This window comes from Ursus maritimus, unplaced genomic scaffold (genome assembly GCF_017311325.1).
Source record: "Ursus maritimus isolate PB19 unplaced genomic scaffold, ASM1731132v1 scaffold_3, whole genome shotgun sequence".
NCBI lineage: Eukaryota > Metazoa > Chordata > Mammalia > Carnivora > Ursidae > Ursus > Ursus maritimus.
Genome location: NW_024425563.1, coordinates 49,613,646 through 49,635,165, shown reverse-complemented (window position 1 = coordinate 49,635,165; position 21,520 = coordinate 49,613,646). Strand labels below are relative to the sequence as shown.

The following is a 21,520-nucleotide window of genomic DNA, read 5'->3' as shown; positions in this document are numbered from 1 at the left end:
TTTTAAAAGATTTTATTTGAGAGAGAGCACGAGCGTGATTGGGGGGGGCAGAGGGACAAGTAGACCCCCCTGCTGAGCAGGGAGCCCAGTGGAGGGCTTGGTCCCAGGAGGACCCTGGGATCATGACCTGAGCCGAAGTCAGACACTTAACTGACTGAGCCACCCAGGTGCCCCAGCATATCTGCTTTTCTAAAGCCTCAGGATCATCAATATCATCTTTTATGATTATACTACGAACATATGGAAATACTTGTCAATAGATTTTTAGTTAATATAATGACAGCTTTAACTGATGCCAGACCAATTCTGTACTTCTATTCAATCACGGAGAGTTGTAATTGTTATTTCTCGTCCAATTGTTTCTTCCTGAACTAAAATTTTTGAGCACCAGCAGGCCTGATAGCAATAGCAATTAAAAGAACAAACTGGTTGGGGGGATGGTGTGTGTGATCTAATGCAGTGCTTCTCAAACTGTAACATGCATTCCAATCACTGAGGATCGTGTCAAAGTGCACATGTTAGTTGGGTAGGTCCGGGCGAGGTCTGAGCTTCTGCACCTGCATGGGTGCGGCCACTGCTGCTGGACCACGGGCCCACTTAGAGCAGCTACACTCTAGGACACCAGGCTGTCTTGAAGAATTGGGGTTTGACTTCATAGGCTCCGAGAGCCAAACCAGGACTAATGGGGTAAGAATTATAAGACCCTGGATCCCAGCTCTGCATAAAGGACCGATCATCTGATTATTTAATAATTAGTGCTATGAACAGTAACAAAAACCACTTGGGCTGCCCTATGAAACAGCCAGTTCCCTCGTCACTGGGGAGCTCCATCAGAGGCTAGCAGACAGACTGCAGGGGATTCCTAGACCAGGAAGGTGGTCAGAATAAATGAGCCATGAAATCCCTTGCAAACCTTATTTCACAAATTCATGTCATATAAAATGGGTACGAAGTCTCAGTTACGCAGGATGAATAAGTTCTAGAAATCGGTTGTACAACATTATGCCAATAGTTCACAATGTAAAAGCTTGTTAAGATAGCGTATCTCCGGGGGCACCTGGGTAGCGAAGTCGTTAAGCGTCTGCCTTTGGCTCAGGGCGTGATCTCGGCATTGCGAGATTGAGTCCCACATCGGGCTCCTCCACTGGGAGCCTGCTTCTTCCTCTCCCACTCCCCCTGCTGTGTTCCCTCTCTCACTGGCTGTCTCTCTGTCAAATAAATAAATAAAATCTTTAAAAAAAAAAAAAAGATAGTGTATCTCCGGGGTGCCTGGGTGGCTCAGTCAGTTAAGCATCTGCCTTTGGCTCAGGTCGTGATCCCGGGGTCCTGGATCAGCCCTGCAACGTCAGGCTCCCAACTCAGTGGGGAGCCTCCTTCTCCCTCTCCACCTCCATCCCTCTGCTCAGGCTCTTTCTCTCTCAAATAAATAAGGTCTTTAAAAAATAAATAAAATAAAACAAAAAATAAAATGTTGGCTGATAAAGTCTCCTAAAAGGAAACAAAAAAACGGTAGCATTAACTTCTATCTAGTAACCTCAGGTACAATCCCTGATCTTAGGATCTAAGTGAGAAGCCTGAAGATAAAAGGAAGGCTGAGAAGAGCAGAGCCCATTGCAGACTCGGAAGGCTACATGGGGAATGGAGTCAAGACCAGCCAATGGCCACGTCTTTCCTCTCCCTTCACACCCATACACATAGCTTACCCACCCATGCCTAGGCAGGGAGGCAAACATCCAGATGACTTAGTCCCCCAAATGTGTTAGGTCTTAACTACTTGTTTAGTCACAGACCAAAACACTGGTGCTTTAACTACTTAGATAATGGAAGAGTATGCACTCAGTCTTGGGGGTGAGCCCTTGAGATAGCCCGGGAGGTAAGGGAAAGAAAAAGAGGGTCACTGGCAGCAGATACTGACAATAAGGAGAAATAAACCATGTGATGTGTCAGCTGTGTTGCTAATTCCACCTGAGGTCCAAATAAGAGAAAAATGCTTTCCAGTTGTGTTAACCACAGATGGGTTTATAATTAGTGTTAATAATAAAAAACTTTAATGTACATATAATGAATGATGATTTCAACCCTGTTGAGCACTCAGCAGTTATGGCTGTAATTACACTGGTACTTTTTTAAGGATCTTCAAAAAGATTTGTGGGTTATTAATTCTGTTAAATATCCCCCTAATTGTATGCAAGCCCTTCAAGACTACGGACAGCATCTTTTATGCACTCTTTTCTCTGTAATGCTCTGTTCTGTCAACAGGGCCTCTTGAGAGCTGTAGCTACTGTTAAAGATGGAGACACCAAACCTATAAATGTCCCTGTGCTCTGGCCATGCAGCCCATCAGAGGGGTGGGGGCGGGGTGGTTAGAGTTGCTACTGTGGTAGTGACGATAGTAATACAAGTAAAACTACTGCTTCTTGACGAGCTTTTATGTGCCCCCAGTGACTCTGTAACGAAGACATATGTAGTCTGCCCAACATCACCCACTATGAAGTGCTGAACCTCATTTGTGGGCTGCAGACCACACGCAGCACCTCTCTGCTCAATGTCCACCCTGGACAAGATCACCTACGATTATACTAGAGTCCACCCAAGGCCTCCTGCTGCCCCACCAGTCCGGCTCCTCGCCCCCAGCACCACTCTCTCCCCAGGCACAATCAGTCTGCCTGGCAGCACGTTCCCGCACTTAATAGGCACGCGTGTTAGCCGTGATGACAGGATAACTGCGCATTCAAGGGACTCAAGAGTCTTTTCTGGTTTTTATTTTTTTTTTAGGGTACAGAAGAAATGATTTGTTTGCCCTCATAGAGTCATGGAGTAATTCTTTTAAACCTCGGAGTTTGGAAGAGAATGTGGAAGGCATCTACCCAGCTCTTTCATTTTAGAGACGAGGAAGCTAAGATAAACGATTTGCGTAGGACCACAAAAATGGGTGAAGGACTTCTGAGGACCAGGACCAATCTTTCAACTCCAACCTAGTGCCCTTCCCTCTACCCCTTTCTAAGAATTCCCTCCCTGTCACAGCGGCAGACAGCCTCAGGGAAGAGCCCCTGGGCTCACTCCCCGCACAGGGGCAGGTGCCTGCGATGCAGGGAAATTCTCCCGGACAGGCTCCTCTGTGAACGGAACTCAGCCAGAGGCACAAAGTGGGGGAGACTCTCTTGCGCTCTTTGCTGTATACCTTCCAGCACCATTTTAATATTTTATTTTTACTACCTTTTCATTAAAAAAAAAATCATACTATAGGGACATCTGGGTGGCTCAGTTAGTTAAGCGTCCACCTTTGGCTCAGGTCATGATCCCAGGGTCCTGGGACTGAGCCCCTCATCGGGTTCCCAGCTCAGCGGGGAGCCTGCTTCTCCCTCTGCCTGCTGCTCCTCCTGTTTGTGCGTGCTCTCTCTCACTCTCTCTCTGACAAATAAATAAATAAAATCTTTAAAAAAAAAATACTGTCTTTGGCATATCGTAGAGCTCTGCCCTTTGGTGTCTGAGCCTAGAGAGAACTGCAGACCCTCTGTAGTCAGACATTTCACTTTTGCACTCCGATGATGGGGCGCACAGCTCCTGAGGAAAGCCCACTTCGTTGCTGGATGGCGCTAGCTGATAACAGTGCTCTCTCTGACAAGTGTGCTCAAAACTGCTTTTTTTTTTTTCAGAGCTAATTGAAATTTGCAACCAAAGTAGACACATTCAGGCTAACTAATATGCATATAATTCAGACTCATAGGAGTAGGCGCCAGAATAAACTCTTCCTGTCTCTGATCCAAATCCTTGGCGATTTTCCCCTCAGTCTGCACAAGACTAACTGGATCTTGTAATGAGAACCTAGTGACAGGAGAAGATCCTGGAGAGCCTTCTGAACCAAAGAAGGACTGATTTAGGTGTTAAGCAAGTTAGACTCTGGCTCGTACCTGACCTTCTATTTAAGAAGGCAGTCTCTACTCAGAGGTCTGAAGCTTAGCACCAGGTACTAGAGATGGAAAGGTGAAAAACCAAGGGCTGGCCTCCATGAAGTTGGCATATATTAAAGATAAAGAGATACCACAAGACTGAAGACTTGAAAATGCTGAATGGGAGATTCAAAGGAGCACGGCACCGGAGTTCTCAGCACAATTGCACGAGCTAGACCCACCCCAAAGGAATATGGACACAGGGAGAGAAGGAGGGTTTCTGAAGCTGTCTTGACAGCTGGGTGGCTTAACACAAAAGCAATGTATTCTCTCACAGTTCTGGAGCCCGAAGTCCAAAATCAAGGTGTCAGCAGAACCACCCTGGCTCTGGCGGCTCTGGGGGAGAATGTGCTTGTATCAGCTAAGGTTGCTATGACAAAATACCACCGACTTGGTAGAGGCTGTAAAGTCCAAGATCAAGGTGCTGCTGGATTCGGTTCCTGGTGAGAATCTGCTTTCTGGCCTGTAGACAGCTGTCTTCTTGCCACGTGCGAGAGTGAGCTCTGCAGCCTTTCCTCTTCTTATAAGGGTACTAATCCCATCATGAAGGCACCACCCCTTGTGACCTCATCTAAACCTAATTACCTCCTGAAGGCTTGCCTCTAAATGCCATCAGGAGGGTTAGGGCTTCAACATATGAATGGGGTGGGGGTGGGGGGACACAAACATCCAGCCCCTGAGAGCATTACTTCCTTCTTCCAGTTTCTGGAAGCTACTGGCATCCTTGGCTTGTAGCCACATCACTCCAATCTCCACCTCTGTCTTCACATCCATGTCTGTATTCTCCTCTGTGTGCTTAGTATGAGGACACTGATCGTTGAATTTAGGGCCAACCTGGATAATCCAGGATGATCTCCTCATCTCAAAATCCTTAATTACATCTGCAAAGACCCTCTTTCCAAATACAGTAACATTCACAAGTTCCAAAGATTAGGCTGTGGACATATCATTTGGGAGGTGGGGACACCATTCAGCCCACTAACTCGGGAAAAGGAACCACTAAGCCAGAGATGTGCCAGGAATGTGCCTCCCCTAGTGTGGGACAGAGAGAAGGTGATTTTAGTTGGGATGCAGGCTTGTTTCCAGATGTGAAGGGAGACACAACTGCATTTGATGGTAGGGCCAGCGTGTAGAGGACTTAGGAAGGATATCAGATTATTCTAGAGAAGGCTTCTGTTTTGCCACTGTCCTACTTATTATGCTGTCATTTCTGGGCCTTCAGCATTTTCATATCAGCATATCACCAAGTAGATTTAGACTCTCCCTCCCTAGGAAAGAACTGTTAAGTCAGTTCAGTTCATATTTGCATCTATAGCTTCTAGAGAAAATTCCAGTAACTGTATAGCCAGCATGTTCTCCACAAAAGCTTTGGGGTCACTGTTCTGCTTTAGTGTATCCTGCACTACGGCCAATACCAACTGCAGATAAATAAATTGGCTTTCTTAAGGCACCCCATGTAGTTTCTACCAAGGTAGTATTTCTTTTTGTTTTGTTTTAAGATATTATTTATTTATTAGAGAGACAGAGCAGAAGCAGGGGGAGCAGCAGAGGAAGAGGGAGAAACAGGCTCTCTGCTGAACAGGGAGCCTGACGCAGGGCTCGATCCCAGGAATCCAGGATCATGACCTGAGCTGAAGGCAGATGCTTAACCGACTGAGGCCCCCAAGGTAGTATTTCTAAAACCCCCCAGAAAATAGTTGCTGTGCTCGTCACCCTGCAATTGCACAACAGCATGAACAGTTCAGCAACTTCCAGAAGTGTTTCAGGAGTTCAATTTTTCCTGCTCTTCACAGTGTGGAATGTAGCTGACAGTCTATCATTTGTGGACACGGAGAGTAACAAAGAAGCCCCAACAACTCAAATATGTCATTTTAGCTGAAGTCCTCACCTCTTCTAACGCTTGTTTTTTTCTGTCCAAGACTTCGAGTAGGAATACACTGAGAATTGAGCCTTGTATCTTTGCCCTTCCTACTTCCAGTGGATCACGTCCAGTGTGACCTATTTAGGTATGACCAAAGGTAGGTAATAAGAAGAAATAAAAGGCCCAGAAAGTGAGAATCTAGAAAACGAACACAGAAATGTATAATTAATTGCTTTTCTCTGTTGGGCCCACCAGAAAAACAAAAAACAAAAACAAAACAAAACAGCAGCTCCAGAGAAACCTCACGGATCCTATGACCACTTCTGCATTATTCTTGTCCCTGCTTGCACAGAGCTGCTAGCTTATGTGCCTTTTATAAGGCACATGGGACCTGAATGAAACTCCAAAGCAGCTTTCTAGTACCTAACGAAATCCAGTGTTCTCCAAATAGATGCTTGCCGCATCCCCTACCACTTACAAGCTGTGCGACTCAGAACAAGTCAGTTAATATCTCTGAGCCATATTTTCTTTCTAAAGTGTAGAAGATAATACAGACCTCGCTGGGTTGTTTTGGGACTCCAAGGGATAGTATGAAAGGATATCATGAGCTGCAAAAATGCTAATGGATGCTTGTTAATTTCCAGTGTCCCTTGCTAACGCTTCCTCTCAGACCAGCCCAGACAGAAGCAGCCAAGCCATGTGACTCTGCTGGGCTACCCAGATGGTAAATCAGAGGAGGAGGTGGGGAAGCAACCACCGTGTGGTACTGTGTGAGGGCTGCTGGGACTCCTGCTTAGCGAAGGTGAATGGTTTATGTATCCAGCACTTACACAACACCTACTGCATGCAGCCCTTCTTCTAATTTGCACAGCCTTGTAAGAAACCAAGGCAAAGAGAGTTAAGTCACTTGTGCAAGGTCAAACTGTTTATAAAAAGTCCAAGGTTTAAACTCGGGCCATCCAGCTCCCAAGGAAGTTCATGCTTGTCGCCTGTCCTCTTTTGTGACCGTTATAGAATGACTGATACAATCACGACATTCTCAAGGCTCTCCTCCTTGACTGGTTGGTCTTTCTTGTGGTGTTTATATAGCTCAACTTAAAAAAGGAAGATGTTAAGTCTCAGAGTCTCTAAAGATATGATTATTTAGAAGAAATACGTAGGACTAAGCATGTTCAATACCCGAGCACTACGCGTGTTCAATAAACACCTGAGCATTATAGCTTTAATTCACTTTTCACTCCTTGGCATATTCTCTCCCATTCAGCCTCATGTCTTATGGGTTCTGGCACCAAACCCAGACAGCCTGGGCTCCCTGAAAGACAGCATAATCTTATAGCCTGCATAAATAAACCCTCATCAGGTGACCCTGGGAGAGCTCAAACACCATCTCAGATTAGCCCAGGGGCAGGAGGGTGACAAGGGCAAAATGCATAAGTATACAGAGACTTACCTAGCAATGGCTCTCTCCATTTCAAATCCCTTACAATCAAGAGTGAAACACCTGCCAATTATTTTAAAAGGATTCACTTTCTGATTTCTAACCTACTATATAGCAAATTCTAACAACACATTAGGAAAGAAAGGAAGCGTGCTCTCTTTACAAAGCAGTCTCTCCGACAGAGTCAATTTCTTAATTGCAGTGGTCTGTTCAGCTATCCTGTCCTTGGTAGCTTCACATATCCCTGCCCAGGGTCTTTTAATGATAGCTTCTTAATAGATATTGGCTAAAGAATTAAAACTTGGACATATAGGACTGTTTCAGTAGAGACAAAACTTATTCGTCTTTGTCTAGCTCAGTCTGGCTTCTGAAATGTGTTACTTTGAAAGTTCTAGGAAAGAAATGTAAGGGGGCAGCAGGAAGACGGCGAGAGGAAATTACTCATATTTGACAAGTTCAGAAATAGCAATTCTCTCTCCCACTTAGGTATCCCTTAACCTACTTAATATATCCACAGGGCTTTTTGAATAGTCATCTTTCAACCTAGCAACTGCCTGCTTACTCACTCATTAATCCACACTTACCTAATGTCTACCATGTGCTAGCCTGGGTACTTCATATTTATTATTTCACTTAGTTCTCCAAAGCAAGCACAATCCCAATCCCAATTTCGGAGCTGAAGAACCGAGACTCAGAGGGTTTACGTAACGTGGCAAGGTCACCCAGCTAGCAAAAAGCAGAGCCCGTGTGAATACAGGTCAGTTGCAACAAAGACGCCGTTACGTCTGTTCCATACTTTCCAGCAGAGTGTTTGTTCAGAGACCACAGGTATAGAAAGCACTTAGGAATTTCATCATTTGCCAGAAGAAATTCAATGGAGAGACCTTTGTTCATGTTTGAAGATCCTCACAATACATCACTGGAACGAGGGAGCTTGGGGATTTGTGGGCACTTTGCTCCCGTTGCCCATGTCCCCCTGGCCATACATTCTAAGCGGCCCTGATGGATACCTGCTGTTGGCATTCAGTAAATTTAGTCCAATAATTTGCATCTGCCATGTGAAAAAGCCCCATGCTAGGAGCTGTGAGGACTAAAATAATGTATAAATAGAAACCCAGGAGTCTGAGAACTATACACTCTTTCAACCCATGAGTTAATCAAAAGAGGGTTATCCACGTGAGCAGAGAAAAGGGCAATGTTTAGCATGGCATTAGTCAAGCTCAAGGTTCCCAAATGGAACATGTGAAGGCCTATCTCAAATCCCGTCTGGGGCCTGGTAGGACTGGGGTACCCTCTTTCTCTGCTCCTATTCCCTCTATGAGAATGAGCTCTAACCAGGCTTTCACATCTACCTCTCCCACTAGACAATGCCACCAATGGCCTCCACAATCAACGGTCATTCTCAGGCTTCAATTTATTTGACCTATCAGCTGCAGTCATTAAACGTAAATGAATTAAAGTGTTGCAATTCAACATAGATTTGCGTATACCTTGGAAATGACCTGCAGTGCGCACATATTATTTTTATAAAAGTTATTTTTAAAATATTACAGTGATAAATGAAGATTCTTTTCCAGAAAAATCACAAAATTCAAAAGGACAGAACAGTTTCATATGGATCAGTCTAGCTAAAGGGGTAGCTGAACCAAAGCCCGAAACAGGGAAGAACACTGAAGCAAAGACGGACCAAGCACACTACAAAACATAGGGCATGAGTATGACATTCAGAAGGGACCGACAGCCTGTCCCTTGGGTAAGTTGGTTCCTTTAACTGGGGACTTCCTCAGGGAGAGCACATTCCTATCCTGCAGACAAAGGCACTATATCTGAAGGATGCTCTGCTCTTCTCCAAAGAGATCCATTTCTTCCACGGACTGTCAGCGTTCTCGAAACAAGACCATTTCCGTTCTGGCCCTGGAACAGGCCTGAGTTCAAAGGGAGCTCATCTGTAATTTTAAGAGTTCCTTAAATTTACAGAGGATCTTTCTCCAAAGAGTTTTAACATCTTTTAGCCAGTAAAAACATTCCATTTTCTCTCAAAACAACTCTGGAAAGGAAGCAGGAGGTGAGTTTTGTCTCCATTTCATAGATCAAGAACGGAGACAAACTCCACTTGCCTAAGGTTCCTGCAACAGCAGAATGTAAAGGCCAGAGCAAAGACGGCTTAATTGCAACCCCTAATATCACTAAGGGGTGACAAATGTGGCCCCTGCACTGCCATTCACCCTGTCGATGCCCCTGAGCCACAGCTGAAAACACGGCACTCTTTCTCATGACAGTCAGATTCCTTCTCAACACAACGCTCCGCACAGCTACTACCCCTAGACAGGCACTGGCATGGGAAGGGGAAAACATTTATCCTCATGAGAGGACAAGGCCTGGCAGAACAGAAAAGGGTAAGGGTTCACCAACTTGTTTCACTTGTTTTAGGTATGGATTATGCCAGATATTGAAGATACCAAATATGGCCCAAACATTAAATATGCTATTATATCCTTCTCTAAAAGTATTCTGGGGGTGCCTGGGTGGCTCAGTTGGTTAAGCGTCCTACTCTTGATTTCAGCTCACATCACGATCTTGAAGTCGTGACATCAAGCCCATGTGCTCAGCTCTGCACTGGGAATGGTTCCTGCTTAAGATTCTCTCTCTCTCTCTCTCTCTTTCCTCTCCCCTCTCTCTCCTCCCCCACAATCTATGCACACTCTCTTTCTTATAAATACATACATACATACATACATAAAAGCATTTTGTTAATATGTATAAAGGAAGGCACTTTTTATTTTATAAGTATATATTCATATATACATTGTATACTTTTGTGGGCCTTTGTGCAATACTAACGAGCACTGGGTAGATACGTGGGGAGATACATACATAATGCCTGTAGAAGTTTCTAGGGGCAAAAAGCAGAACTATTCTCTATGAGCATATTTTCCATAAATAAAAATGAAGTTCAAATTAATGTAAACTATAGTAACAAAAATGAATGCTAATATTAACTCAGGATCTATTATGAGTCTCACCCTGGATTAGATGCTTCGGTTTTAATTCTCACAATAATCCCATGTGAAAAGAACTATTATTATTTCAATTTTATTGATGAGAAAACAGAGGCTTAAGTTTAAGAGTTTAAGGTCACATAACCAGTGAATGGGTGGGACGGAGACTGGAGAGTTCAAGTTCTAATCACTAACGCATACATTCCTCCCAAAATTATTTTGATGAGATTATATTTGCAGACTGTTTCCATACTGACAAAATGAGCCATGGTATATTTAAATTTCAAAAGCCCTAGTATTTAAGCTAAAAGATGACAGAACCCTTCTTGGGTTTTCATGGTCCTAAATTGTAAACCATCTGTCTTAGGTCAGATGTAAAAACAAAGACATCGATCACAATTCTTGATCATTCTGTCCTTCAAGAAAGCAAACCAGGTCTCCTAACAAGACATATAGATAGGGAATACCTCTACATAAATGTGTAGCTCCTTGTGATTTCATGTGAGGGGGCTCTGGGACAGGAAGGACAAGTTCAAATTCAGTTCAAGAAACAAGGACAAGGGCAGGTTCAGTGCAAGGAACTGAAAGAAAGCCAATGTGGCTGGAGTGCAGAGACTCTCAATGTCACCTAGTGATATGGGAGGAGAATTTAAGTAAAATGACTTAAGACGACCGAGTCTTTCAGCCAAGACAATATTATAAGTTCGTGCATTCAGTGCCTCTCTCTTATCACCACCTCAGCTCCAAACAGCAAAAATATATGAAGTTATAAACATGTAGGGGCTTTTTTGTGTGTGTCTGTGTGATTAAGAAAAAAAAAAGTTAGTATCTCCATGGATCAAACACAAAATAGAAATGCAAAGGAAACCGTAGACAGAAGTGTCCAGGAGCCCTACTTCTGTGGGCTAATGGGGCTAAAAACGTCCACAGGAAAAGGCTGGGGCCTGAGCTAGCCTCGCTGCTGGCAATAAACAAATGCAGAAGCATAGCTCCGCACCACAACGAAAGGGGGCTTTAAAACTTGCCTTATCCGGGACGTGGCCGAAGGCAGACATAGCCTCACAACCAGACTTGGGCCATGTGTGCTGGCCTGGTGGTGGATCTTGGACGTTCTATCACTGACGTGGAACAGAAGCTCCCAACTGCGAATATAACCCTTGGCTCTGGGTTGGGGTCCTAAGAGGTAAGAAGCAGGTAACAGCAAATGCCTAGATAGGGCAGGGTGAGCTCGAGGAAAGAGCATGGGGAACAAACTCAAGATGACACTCTAAAGCATAATTCCAAAGCATAGTGGAAAAACCAGCATTAAAGAGGATCCAATGCAGTCAATATCAGGCTTATTCTCCCTCCTCCCCATCCCCCCCACGAAATGAAAAGAACAGCCTAACAGTGACTTTAGACTGGAGCTTTAAAAACAAGTAGGTTGTCACACAGATTATATTTATCAATTAGGGTTCAACATTCCTCACATTAAATTTCTTATTATACAAATCTTGAGGTTTTAAGTGTTGAACTTGTACTTTCCAGTGAAGTGACTGGAAACACAGCGTCACTATCTTCAGCATCTGCGAGACCACGGGGTACAGCTCTGTTCCCTCAGAGCCACGAAGGTTGAACTTCCAAGTTTCCTGCACCTCCCCAGCACCTTTAGAGGATGAAAGACAATCTTGGGACAGCTTGCGGTGGCAGAACGGACACGGCCTGCCAAAGTGGACGATGCAGATGGAAAAGCTAAGCTACTCCTGCAACAGAACACTTCTCTTTGACAGAAGGATGGGAAAGTGTGCGGAATAAGAAAATGGTCCCTGAAATTAAACATGGCCTTTATAACTAGATTCAGTCTAGGGTTGGAATAAACTTATTAAATTCTCCACCAGCTCTGCCACATGACCATTTGATGAATGAATAGCTGAATGGCCAACCATTCTCAGTGAGAAAAAAATTGAGGCATCACGCACATTCCTCTCACTCTTCATGACAAGCTCAAAAGAATCTCTGTGAAAACCAAATCAATCAATTCAAACAACACACCAAAAGAAAATTTCCGTAGGATTTAATCGTAGACTGTCACTGCACTGCTCCAGTTCCCATGGTGTTATAAGCACTAGCTGTTTCAATGAATCATGTTCCTTCTCTTTATCCAAGAAGGACATAGTAATAGATGCTACTAGGTGCAAAGGGGGAGGGAAAGATCACACCTTCAGGCTTTAATCCCAGTCAGAATCTTGGCTTAGGGAGAGAAACACCCCCGTGGACAGCTGACAAGGAGGGTGAGCTTATAGCTACCTTTAGGAAGCCAGAACTCCAAAGGAGCCCTGATGCATTAGCCAAGGACTAGTTTTAGTCTTTTTTTTTTTTTAAATCCCAGACAGAGGTGATTACAGCGCCAAAGAAATTCTTCTTCCTAACCCGTCACGGGAGATCTCGCAGGGCTTCCCCGACGTCTAGGCTCGGGCAAAACCTGATCTGTCTACAATCGTAGATTCTAACGACATGAAGCGGCACTGTGAAGGGACAAGCTCCCTGTCCCAGGCAATGTTCAGATGGGGAGACCCATGAGGATGCCTCAGAAATGGGCGGACGTGCCTGAGGTGCCAGATTATTGCTTCCAAATCTGGAACCCAGGACTCTGGGCCAGTTCTTAAGCCAGCGCTTCCCGGGGGGGAAGCCAATGCCAGCGCAACCAGCAGATGCTGAAAAGGCTCAGGGACCACTCTGGTCGTGAAGCCACAGCCTCTCGACAGCCCACTCTCCACTTCCCTGAAGGTGGTAGAGTTATACTGGTTAACGTGCATTTGCTGCTGCTGACCTAAACCCGGCGAATTCTGCCAACAGAGATCTATGAGAAAGAAAACCAAGAAACAACATATAACTACAGCTGGCGCTTAGGAGCTCATGATTCAGGTCTTTGTTTCACTTTTTTCTTCTTCCTACTGAATTCCTTTTGATCACTTCTCTGTGGCTTCGATTCCCTCATCCAGTGGAGAAAGAAAGCAGGGGAGACTCCAAGTCACCCACATGGCAATCTGTGGTGGAAGGGGAAGGAGGAAGAGGGCAGGAGGATATTAAACTTACTGGAACAGTGGCTATTTTTTTGTTTTGGTCAGTAGGGTACAAAGGAAAGTGTGGGCTCTGGAGTCAGACTGAGTTTTGACTTCTTGTTCTGCCACTCACTCGCTGTGTATCCTTGACCAAATAACTCAGTTGTCTGACTCAGCTTCCTCATGGAGAAAATGAGGATATTCCTATCTGTGTTGGGGCACCGTTGCAAAGATCGGATAAAATAATGCAAAGAGCCAAATACAGTTCCTTCCCATCAGGTAAGCGCTCAGGCTGCATTATTAAAAGTACCTACAGTTTACTCTTCTCATATAATTAAGATATGACTGAAAGCAAACACTCTTCCACCGAGAAGTAGGAGTTCCCAAGTCAATGCATACATCTTAATCTGCCAATTTCTTTGTGTAAATTTGCATCTTAAAATTTGCATTGGTTAAACTTTACCTGTCGACTTCCCTGCTTGGAAGAGCAGCTACTTGTGCTCCTTGACGGTGAGACCAGTTTTTGGGACACTCCAAGGGTCTTCTCGTCACTCATCCTGAGCAGTGGGTCACTTGGCCTTGACGCAGTCAAAATGCCATCAGAAGACAGTGGAGCTGAGAGTACGGAAGTCCCACGTAGGCAGGTGGCTCAGTTCTTATCCACTACGTTTTAAAAGCATTTTGGATGAGCCAGAAGAACTCTCTAAAAGCAAAAGAAAAGGATTACAGAGAAGGTCAGGGGCATGAGACATCATCTGTAATTAGCCCCTGACTGTCTCCAGGTTTGTCTGCAGTACAGATTACAGAGCCAAGATGCTGAATTATATCAGGAGCTGGGAAGGAAAAGATGCTTTACACCCATCTTTTATTGGAAATTATGTACAGGTGGTTTTTCATGTAGCTTTACAATATGCCAGAATTAAGAACATTAGTAAGAAAATTTGAGTCCAGACACATTCAAAATCAGTACTATAAAAAACCATCCCAAACCACAATGAGATACCACTTCATACCTACTATATGATAAGTATAATTTTTTTAAAAATGGAAAATAACAAGTATTAGAAGAAACTGGAACGCTCAGGCATTGCTGGTAGGCATATTAAATGGTACAGCATAGTTGGAAAGAGTTTGGCAGTTTTTTTTAAAAGTTAAACAGAATTATCATCCGATCCAGCAATTCCACTCCTAGGTACATACCCCAAAGAACTGAAAATAGGTGTTCAAACAAAAACTTGTACAAGAAGGTTCATAGTAACACTACTAGCAGTAGCCAAAGGTAGAAACAACCCAACGTCCATCGACTGATGAATGGATAAACCACATATGGTATATGCTACGGTCTGAATGTTTGTGTCCCCCCGAAATTTATGTGTTAAAAATCCTAAATCCAACGTGATGGTATTAGGAGGTGGGGACTTTGACAGGTACTTGGGTCCTGAGGACACAGCCCTTATGAATGGAATTAATTATAAAAAAAGATGCCACAGAGCTCCCCAGCCTCTTCCGCCATGTAAGGATACAGTAAGTCTACAACCCGAAGAGGGCCCTCTGCCCGTGCTGGCATCCTCATTTTGGGCTCCCAGCCTCCGGAACTGTGAGAAATAAATTCCTGTTGCTTATAAGCCACCCAGTCTGTGACATTTGGTTATAGCAGCCCTGATGGACTAAGACCGCACATCCATACAATGGAATATTGTTCAGGAATTAAAAGGAATGAAGTAGTGATACATGATACAACATGGATGAACCTTGAAAACATTATGCTAAATGAAAGCAGCCAGACAGAAAAGACCACATATGTATGTTTCTATTTATATGAAATAACCACAGTGGGCAAATCCATAGAGGCACAAGGCCAAGTAATGGTTGCCAAGCTGGGGAACTGGGAAATAGGGTATGGCTATGAGGTTTCTTTTTGGGGTGATTAATGTTCTGGAACTAGATAATGACGATAGTTGTACAACGCTGTGAATGACTAAATGTCACTAAATTGTGTATGTAAAAATGGTTAAAAGTTGATTTTATATGTATTTTACTATAATTTTAAAAAACTGGTTTTTTGAGGGATAGGGTGGAAGATTTGTTCTAACAAAGGTTTTGGAGACATCTTCTAAAAACACTATTACACAGTGGGACAAAACTATGAAGGAAAACAGAATCTCCCACATCATCTCTAGTATCCTAGTAACTGAAACAATAATCATCTTTGAGTCCACACTACCTTCTGCCAACCCCTATAGTAAGAGTTTCCCATACACATGATCTCATTTAATCAACAGTCTGATGGGAGGAGATTATCTCTCTTTTACAGAGGAAACAACGGAGTCTCTGAGAAGTTAGGTAACTTGCCCAATCACGCAGCTGGCAAGAGACCGAATTCAGGCTAGATGCCAGGCCTTTCACCTTGGTGCTGAAAACAAGCACGCTTTAATAGCCGGGTCTGGTGATAACAGCTGTTGCCCAACTCTAAGATCCAGAAGATCTGAGCAGCTGCCTAGAAAGACTCAGGAGGGAGCACATCATAAGCCAGCTTTACAGAGACCCTGCCCCATTCCCTCCCACAGCACAGTACAAATCCAGAAGATGGGGAAGTGTCTATGGTGGGGAAGGGAACTGACCAGGGCAGAGGCAGGGACACGGCTTACAAGCAGCTGAGCTTCCAGCTGCCACCGCAGCTCTTACGGGTCAACCACTGCCTTCATCCACAGCCCTGAGTGAAGGGTGACTAACATGTTTGGTTTTGGCTTCAGAAGGCCAGCCTTTTATTTGACACACTAAGTTCAAATAAACTCTGTGACTTTCCCAAGTGTGTTAACAACAAAAAATATATATATATCCAATTTATTTGGTTCTTAGTGTTCACATAGTCTTAATTTTAAAAGAAGCATGTTATTAGGGACCCAGCTAGTTAGATATTATTTTAAACCTTCGGTTAATTATTAAGTACTCAATTTCCTATGCCTTTCATTAACACTTAGTTCTTTAAAAATGAGTATGCTAATGAGCCCCGGGTGTTGTATGGAAGTGTTGAATCACTATATTGCACACCGGAAACTAATATTACACGGTATGTTAACTGGAATTTCAATAAAAACAAACAAAAAAAAATGAGTATGCTAAAGCCATTAACTAAAACCAAGACAATGAGAAACATCATGTCAGAAAATAAAATTAAGGTAGTGTCGCCAAAGAACCCAATTCGCATGTTGCGTTCATAGAAGCTCCCTGAATCTCTGCATTCATACATATCGGATCCAACAATAACCAAGACTGAAACCAAACCAACACCAGCCTCTTCGCAAAGTTAGCTTCGCTTGTGGGGCGTGACTAATTGGACCCAAAGTTAGAAGCCAATGCGGTCAAGTTCAAAACTGCCAGGGAAGGCTGTACGGATATATTAATAGTCGGTTTAATAGCACGTTGGCTGTTGCTGTTGAAGAAAGAGAGAGAAAAGAAAACATGACGGGAACCCCAAATGATGAACTGTGTGTGGGGGCAGCCGTTGCCATGACAACCGATCCCACAGTGGATCAGGAATACCAACAAAGCGCTTCTGCTTCTGTGTGCGAGGCGCCAGTGTTTTTGTCATGGTTTTGAAAGCTGAGGCTCTGACAGGGAGGGCGCGGGACAAGGAGTGGTCTGCTGCAAGTGCAGAAGGAGCGGAAAGGAATACTCAGGCAATAAAGAGTGACAGAAATTCTTGAAACTGCCAAACTAGAAACACAACAACCCTGTCCCAGAGGCAACTGAGAGAAAGGGTCATTTTTATCGCTTAGCTCTGCCAGATTTCACCTTGGAGGAAAGAGCTGCCAGGGCCAGGGCTGGGAGCAGGCCGAATCCCACATCATTTAAGTCGGCTCGGTGAGGCCTCTGCAAGAACCACGGTGACTCTTTTTCTCCTCCAGGGACGGGAAAGGGTGGGACTCCAGCCTCCCCCACATCTATCCCTGAGTGAGTCTGGGATTATCACCTAGGGAAATAGATCTGGTTTCATCCCCCAGAAACTTGCAGCCTAGACTCATCAGAAATGCAGTTCAAATCATTAGTTAAAATGCAGTTCATTTACAGCTTAAAGGGCAAAAGAGGTCAAATTCTGGGAAAAGGAAATACTTAAAAAGGGTAGAACAGAGCATGAAGGCAACAGAGGCCCGAGACTAAGGTGTCCCGGGAGGAAGGTGGTCGTGGGGAATGAGGCAGTTACTGTGTCAGCGTAGGGGACCCTAAGGGCTGGCCTGTGGGTCCTCAGAGGGAAGACCCTGACAGAAGTCCCAAGACAGAGGACCTTAACAAAGAGGAGTCACACAGAAGGTTGGTGTCTCCTACTCCAACTCTCTGACTTCACAGTGCTGACCTAGTAAAATGGGGAAGGGCCAGGACCACTGATTCAGGGGTATATGGGTAATGAGGATAGCTATGAAAGGGCCGTGGCACTTTCTCCCCTCCCAGTGACTGTTCCATGGAAAATCTCTAACTCAAGGGGTTTGTATAAAATATAATATTTTCCCTGCTGTGAACAACTTAAGGACAATAATTTATTTCCACCCTTATTTTCTTTTGTACTGAGCCATAACTTCCATATAGTAAAGTGAACAAATCTTAAGCACACAGACAGCTCTGTGAAATTTTACATTTGCAAATACTGAAATAATCACCACCCAGATCAAGAAATAGAACACTTACAGCCTCCTCAGAAGGTTCCTCCCTCCCTTGGCCATTGATCTCACGGGTAGGGGGGCCCAATCCTCCTGCCGAATGCTGTGCTACCTGCCCCCAAGTAAACCTGTCTGGCGAGTGCCTGTCTGTCCCGATAGACAGACAGCTGGGACTTCCCAAACTCACAGGAACAGGCTATAGGACTGCTCTAGTGCCTTCTACGTAATACAAGTGTTCGATGCACGACAGAATTCAATGTGGGACCCACTTTCATGTCAATGAACCACCTGGTAGCCAAAACCAACAGGTATGAGAAGCTCAATGCACTTACGTCAATTCAGAAATGCCCTTCCTGGGGATGCCTGGGTGGCTCAGTCGATTAAGCATTTGCCCTTGGCTCAGGTCATGATCCCGGGGTCCTGGGATCGAGCCCCGCATCGGGCTCCTGCTCAGCAGGGAGTCCACTTCTCCCTCTCCCTCTGCTGCTCCCCTGCTCTCTCTCTTTGTCAAATAAATAAATACAATCTTTAAAAAAATAAAAAATGCCCTTCTGTGCTTATGAAGTGAGCTAGGTCCTCTCTCACCATTGCTACTCACCTTGGAAGCTGATGGGTCAGGCCCAGGTGAAAATGATACTCCAACTAAAAGTCCACTGCATGAGACACGCAAGCGTGGGGCGTCCAGCAGGGGAAAGAGAACTCTGGTTTCTACCAAGAATGGGCAAGAACCAATGATCAAGGCACTGCCACGCATTGTGGCCACAAAGACGGATCTTAAGATTTATTTTGGTCATTTTCACTTAAAAAAGAATACAGAGTTTGGGAAAAGATGCAAAGGAGATGTACAGACCAAGATGTATGTGACTCGGAAGGAGGCAGACCTAAGTTTGAATTTATTGCAAACTCGGTGCACCTTGACAGATGTAGTAACCTCTGCTATCTTTACGGTTTCTATGTAGGAAATGGGGCATCGTGAGGTTTAAATGGAAAATGAGGACAAGGTGTCTGGTGTGGAGAGAATAGACACTCAACAGACATTAGTTCCCTTTCTTCCTCTCCTGGCTTCCTGGAGGTGGCATACGCAGCACCAAATAAGACCTTATATTCTTCTTGCAACCAAAAACAAACAAGGACTCCACAGAATTTTAAAACTTATTAACATTTCCCCAAATCTGTAACATAAGTGTGAACAGATTTTTCAACCATCGAAGTAGCATGCTTACTTTGAATACGACATAAATGCAAAAAGATAAAAGCCACATTATTCATCACCATTGGTTGTCCAAGAAAGCAACGTAACATTAACGAGTGGGTTTGAAACAGTGGCATATAACACAGCTATTTATTATCCTATCAGGCCTGGCAGTCTGCGCTCACACACTTGGTCATGTTTGGCTGACAAACAGGTTCTCCTTCCAACCTTGAAAACAACTCGCATGAACACCAGATGGCATATAGTTCCAGTTAATTTAAAATTTCCCAGTAAAATATATAGAAGACTTATGTCTCAAATTAACACCAAAAAAAAATTCATAATGGAATATCCATTTCTGGTTTTTCAGTCTTTTTTCGTAAAAGAAAAGGATTCAAATCCCGGATGAGCATCTTTTTAGAAATGATGCCCGCTGAAACACCTTGATTTCCAAGATGTTACATGATCAACAGGAGGGCTTTGGTCATTTGGCGCTAAGATGCATAAATTGATCAGAGGTTTCTGGAAGCAAGTTCTAACCACAATGCCCTCAAATAGCTGATCTGGACCTCTGTGTGTCATGTCGACCAGTCTGCTTTAACTACCTGAATGTCTGGCTTGATCCAGAGACACTGCTGACTGTTCCTGGGGGCTGAGTACCGAGGCTTACAGCCAAACTCATCTCCAAAGAAGTCTGTTCTAGACGGGTTTTCATTTAGAGTTGAAATCTGTCTCACTAGCAGACACAGCCACCCAGCATCCCTAGTCAGCCACTAGCAGACACTGTCATGACAGAGGGCAAGAGTAACAATTTCTTTTTCATCAACGCCTGCACTGGAACCACCACCACTCCCCCATCCCACCCAGCAAATCTTTTCTCCTCCAGACCGAACAGCCGTATCTTATGTGACCCTGTGCTCACAGCCACCCAGCTCTGATTACACTTCAATTTGTCCGTGCTTCCCCGAAAACGGTGCCCAGATCTGGAGACAAGCTCCAGGTGTGGTCTGGCTAGAGCAGGAGGGAGGGGAGCACTCACCCCCCGGCCACATACACACTGCCACCGTAACCATGTTTGTCTGAGCTTTGGGGACACCCACACCTCTTTCTGGCACTCGCTGTCCTTACCGTTCTCTAGGACTCCGATATGGTAGGAACTGTGGAGAAGCTGGGCTTTTCTCTCGAACAGGACTCCTTTCCTTCCTTTAGCTGAAATTCAAGATTGTCTATTCTTTTTTTGTTATTGTAGTTCTTCACATTAGTTTTGACCCCTGATTCCAGTCTGTCGAAGACATTTCTGGGGACCAGTTGCCATTCAGTGGTCTTGGCTGGCTTTTCCTTTGTGGAAGCATTCACAGATTGCCTAGGCATGCAAATTCTGTCCTCATCTAACAAATTACACTGGAAGGTTTACTGAGAAGAGCACGAGGGCACTGAAATCCTCTCCATAGCCTGATGGTAATTTATCCCTTCATTCGCATTTCTGGGTTCAAATTTGCCAACCCACAGTAATCCCCCTAACTGTACAGTCATGCCCAATTTCTCGAAGTGTCCAGATCCACCTTCTTCAAAGTCTCCTGGATTCTTGTTTAAAATCCAGGTTTTGGAAAGCTCCTCTTTAGATGGATTGAATCAGAGTAGCAGGGGATGGGCCTGATAGCCTGGACATGTGACACATTCCCCACGGGATTTTGTGCATGATGGAGCCAGTAGTTCTTAACCCTTATCTTACCCTGAGCCAGGGCTTCTATCTGTGCATCTGTCACGGAGCAGAGTAGATAGGAAGACAAAACTCTCTTTTATTATCCTAGGCCTGTGCTTTTCAAAAAGTAGTCCTCAGGCCAGCAGCAACAACATCACCTTCACAGAAATGCTTGCTAGAAATGCAAGTTCTCAGACCCTACCGAAGACCTGCAGAGCAGGAGCTGAGGGTGGGTGGGGCAACCTGTTTTTAGTATGTTCTCTAGGTGATTCTGATATACAAGTTTAAGAACCACTGCTCTAGGTTCATAGTCTTCTCCCCATGGAATCTTGAGGCTTCTGGTATATATGTGTCAGGGACTGGAAGAGACCCTGAGCTCTCCTCTGAGGAAGATTCTGTCCTGTTGCCTAACTATTCCTTTAAGCCGGGGATGGCAAATACCAGATCCATGTGTTTCCAGTCCCCACTCCCAGGCTTACGCACCACAGCAAAGTTTCTCAACCCTCCAGAAAACTAAGAGAGTGGGACAGACAGATCCTATCCTGCAAAGACCCGCGTCGACTGGGCGGGGTCGGTGGAGGTCCATGCCTTCGCTTTTCCTGATTAGGAGCCTTCATCTCATGAGACATTAACTGCAGTCCCATCACAGGAGCCACCACATGCGGATCTGTCCTTGATCCTC

At 44.5% G+C, this 21,520-nt stretch overlaps 1 protein-coding gene across 8 annotated transcripts in view; it reads right to left on the bottom strand.

Moving 5' to 3' along the window:
- OSBPL3 (oxysterol binding protein like 3) overlaps positions 1-21,520 on the bottom strand; it is a 176,579-nt gene that overhangs the window by 74,135 nt on the left and 80,924 nt on the right. For all 8 annotated transcript variants that reach the window (XM_040644176.1, XM_040644180.1, XM_040644179.1 and 5 more), the window contains one exon: positions 13,753-13,992. In XM_040644176.1, the coding sequence (XP_040500110.1) occupies positions 13,753-13,845 (93 nt within the window). In that variant the 5' untranslated portion in view covers positions 13,846-13,992. The remainder of the gene's footprint in view (positions 1-13,752; positions 13,993-21,520) is intronic.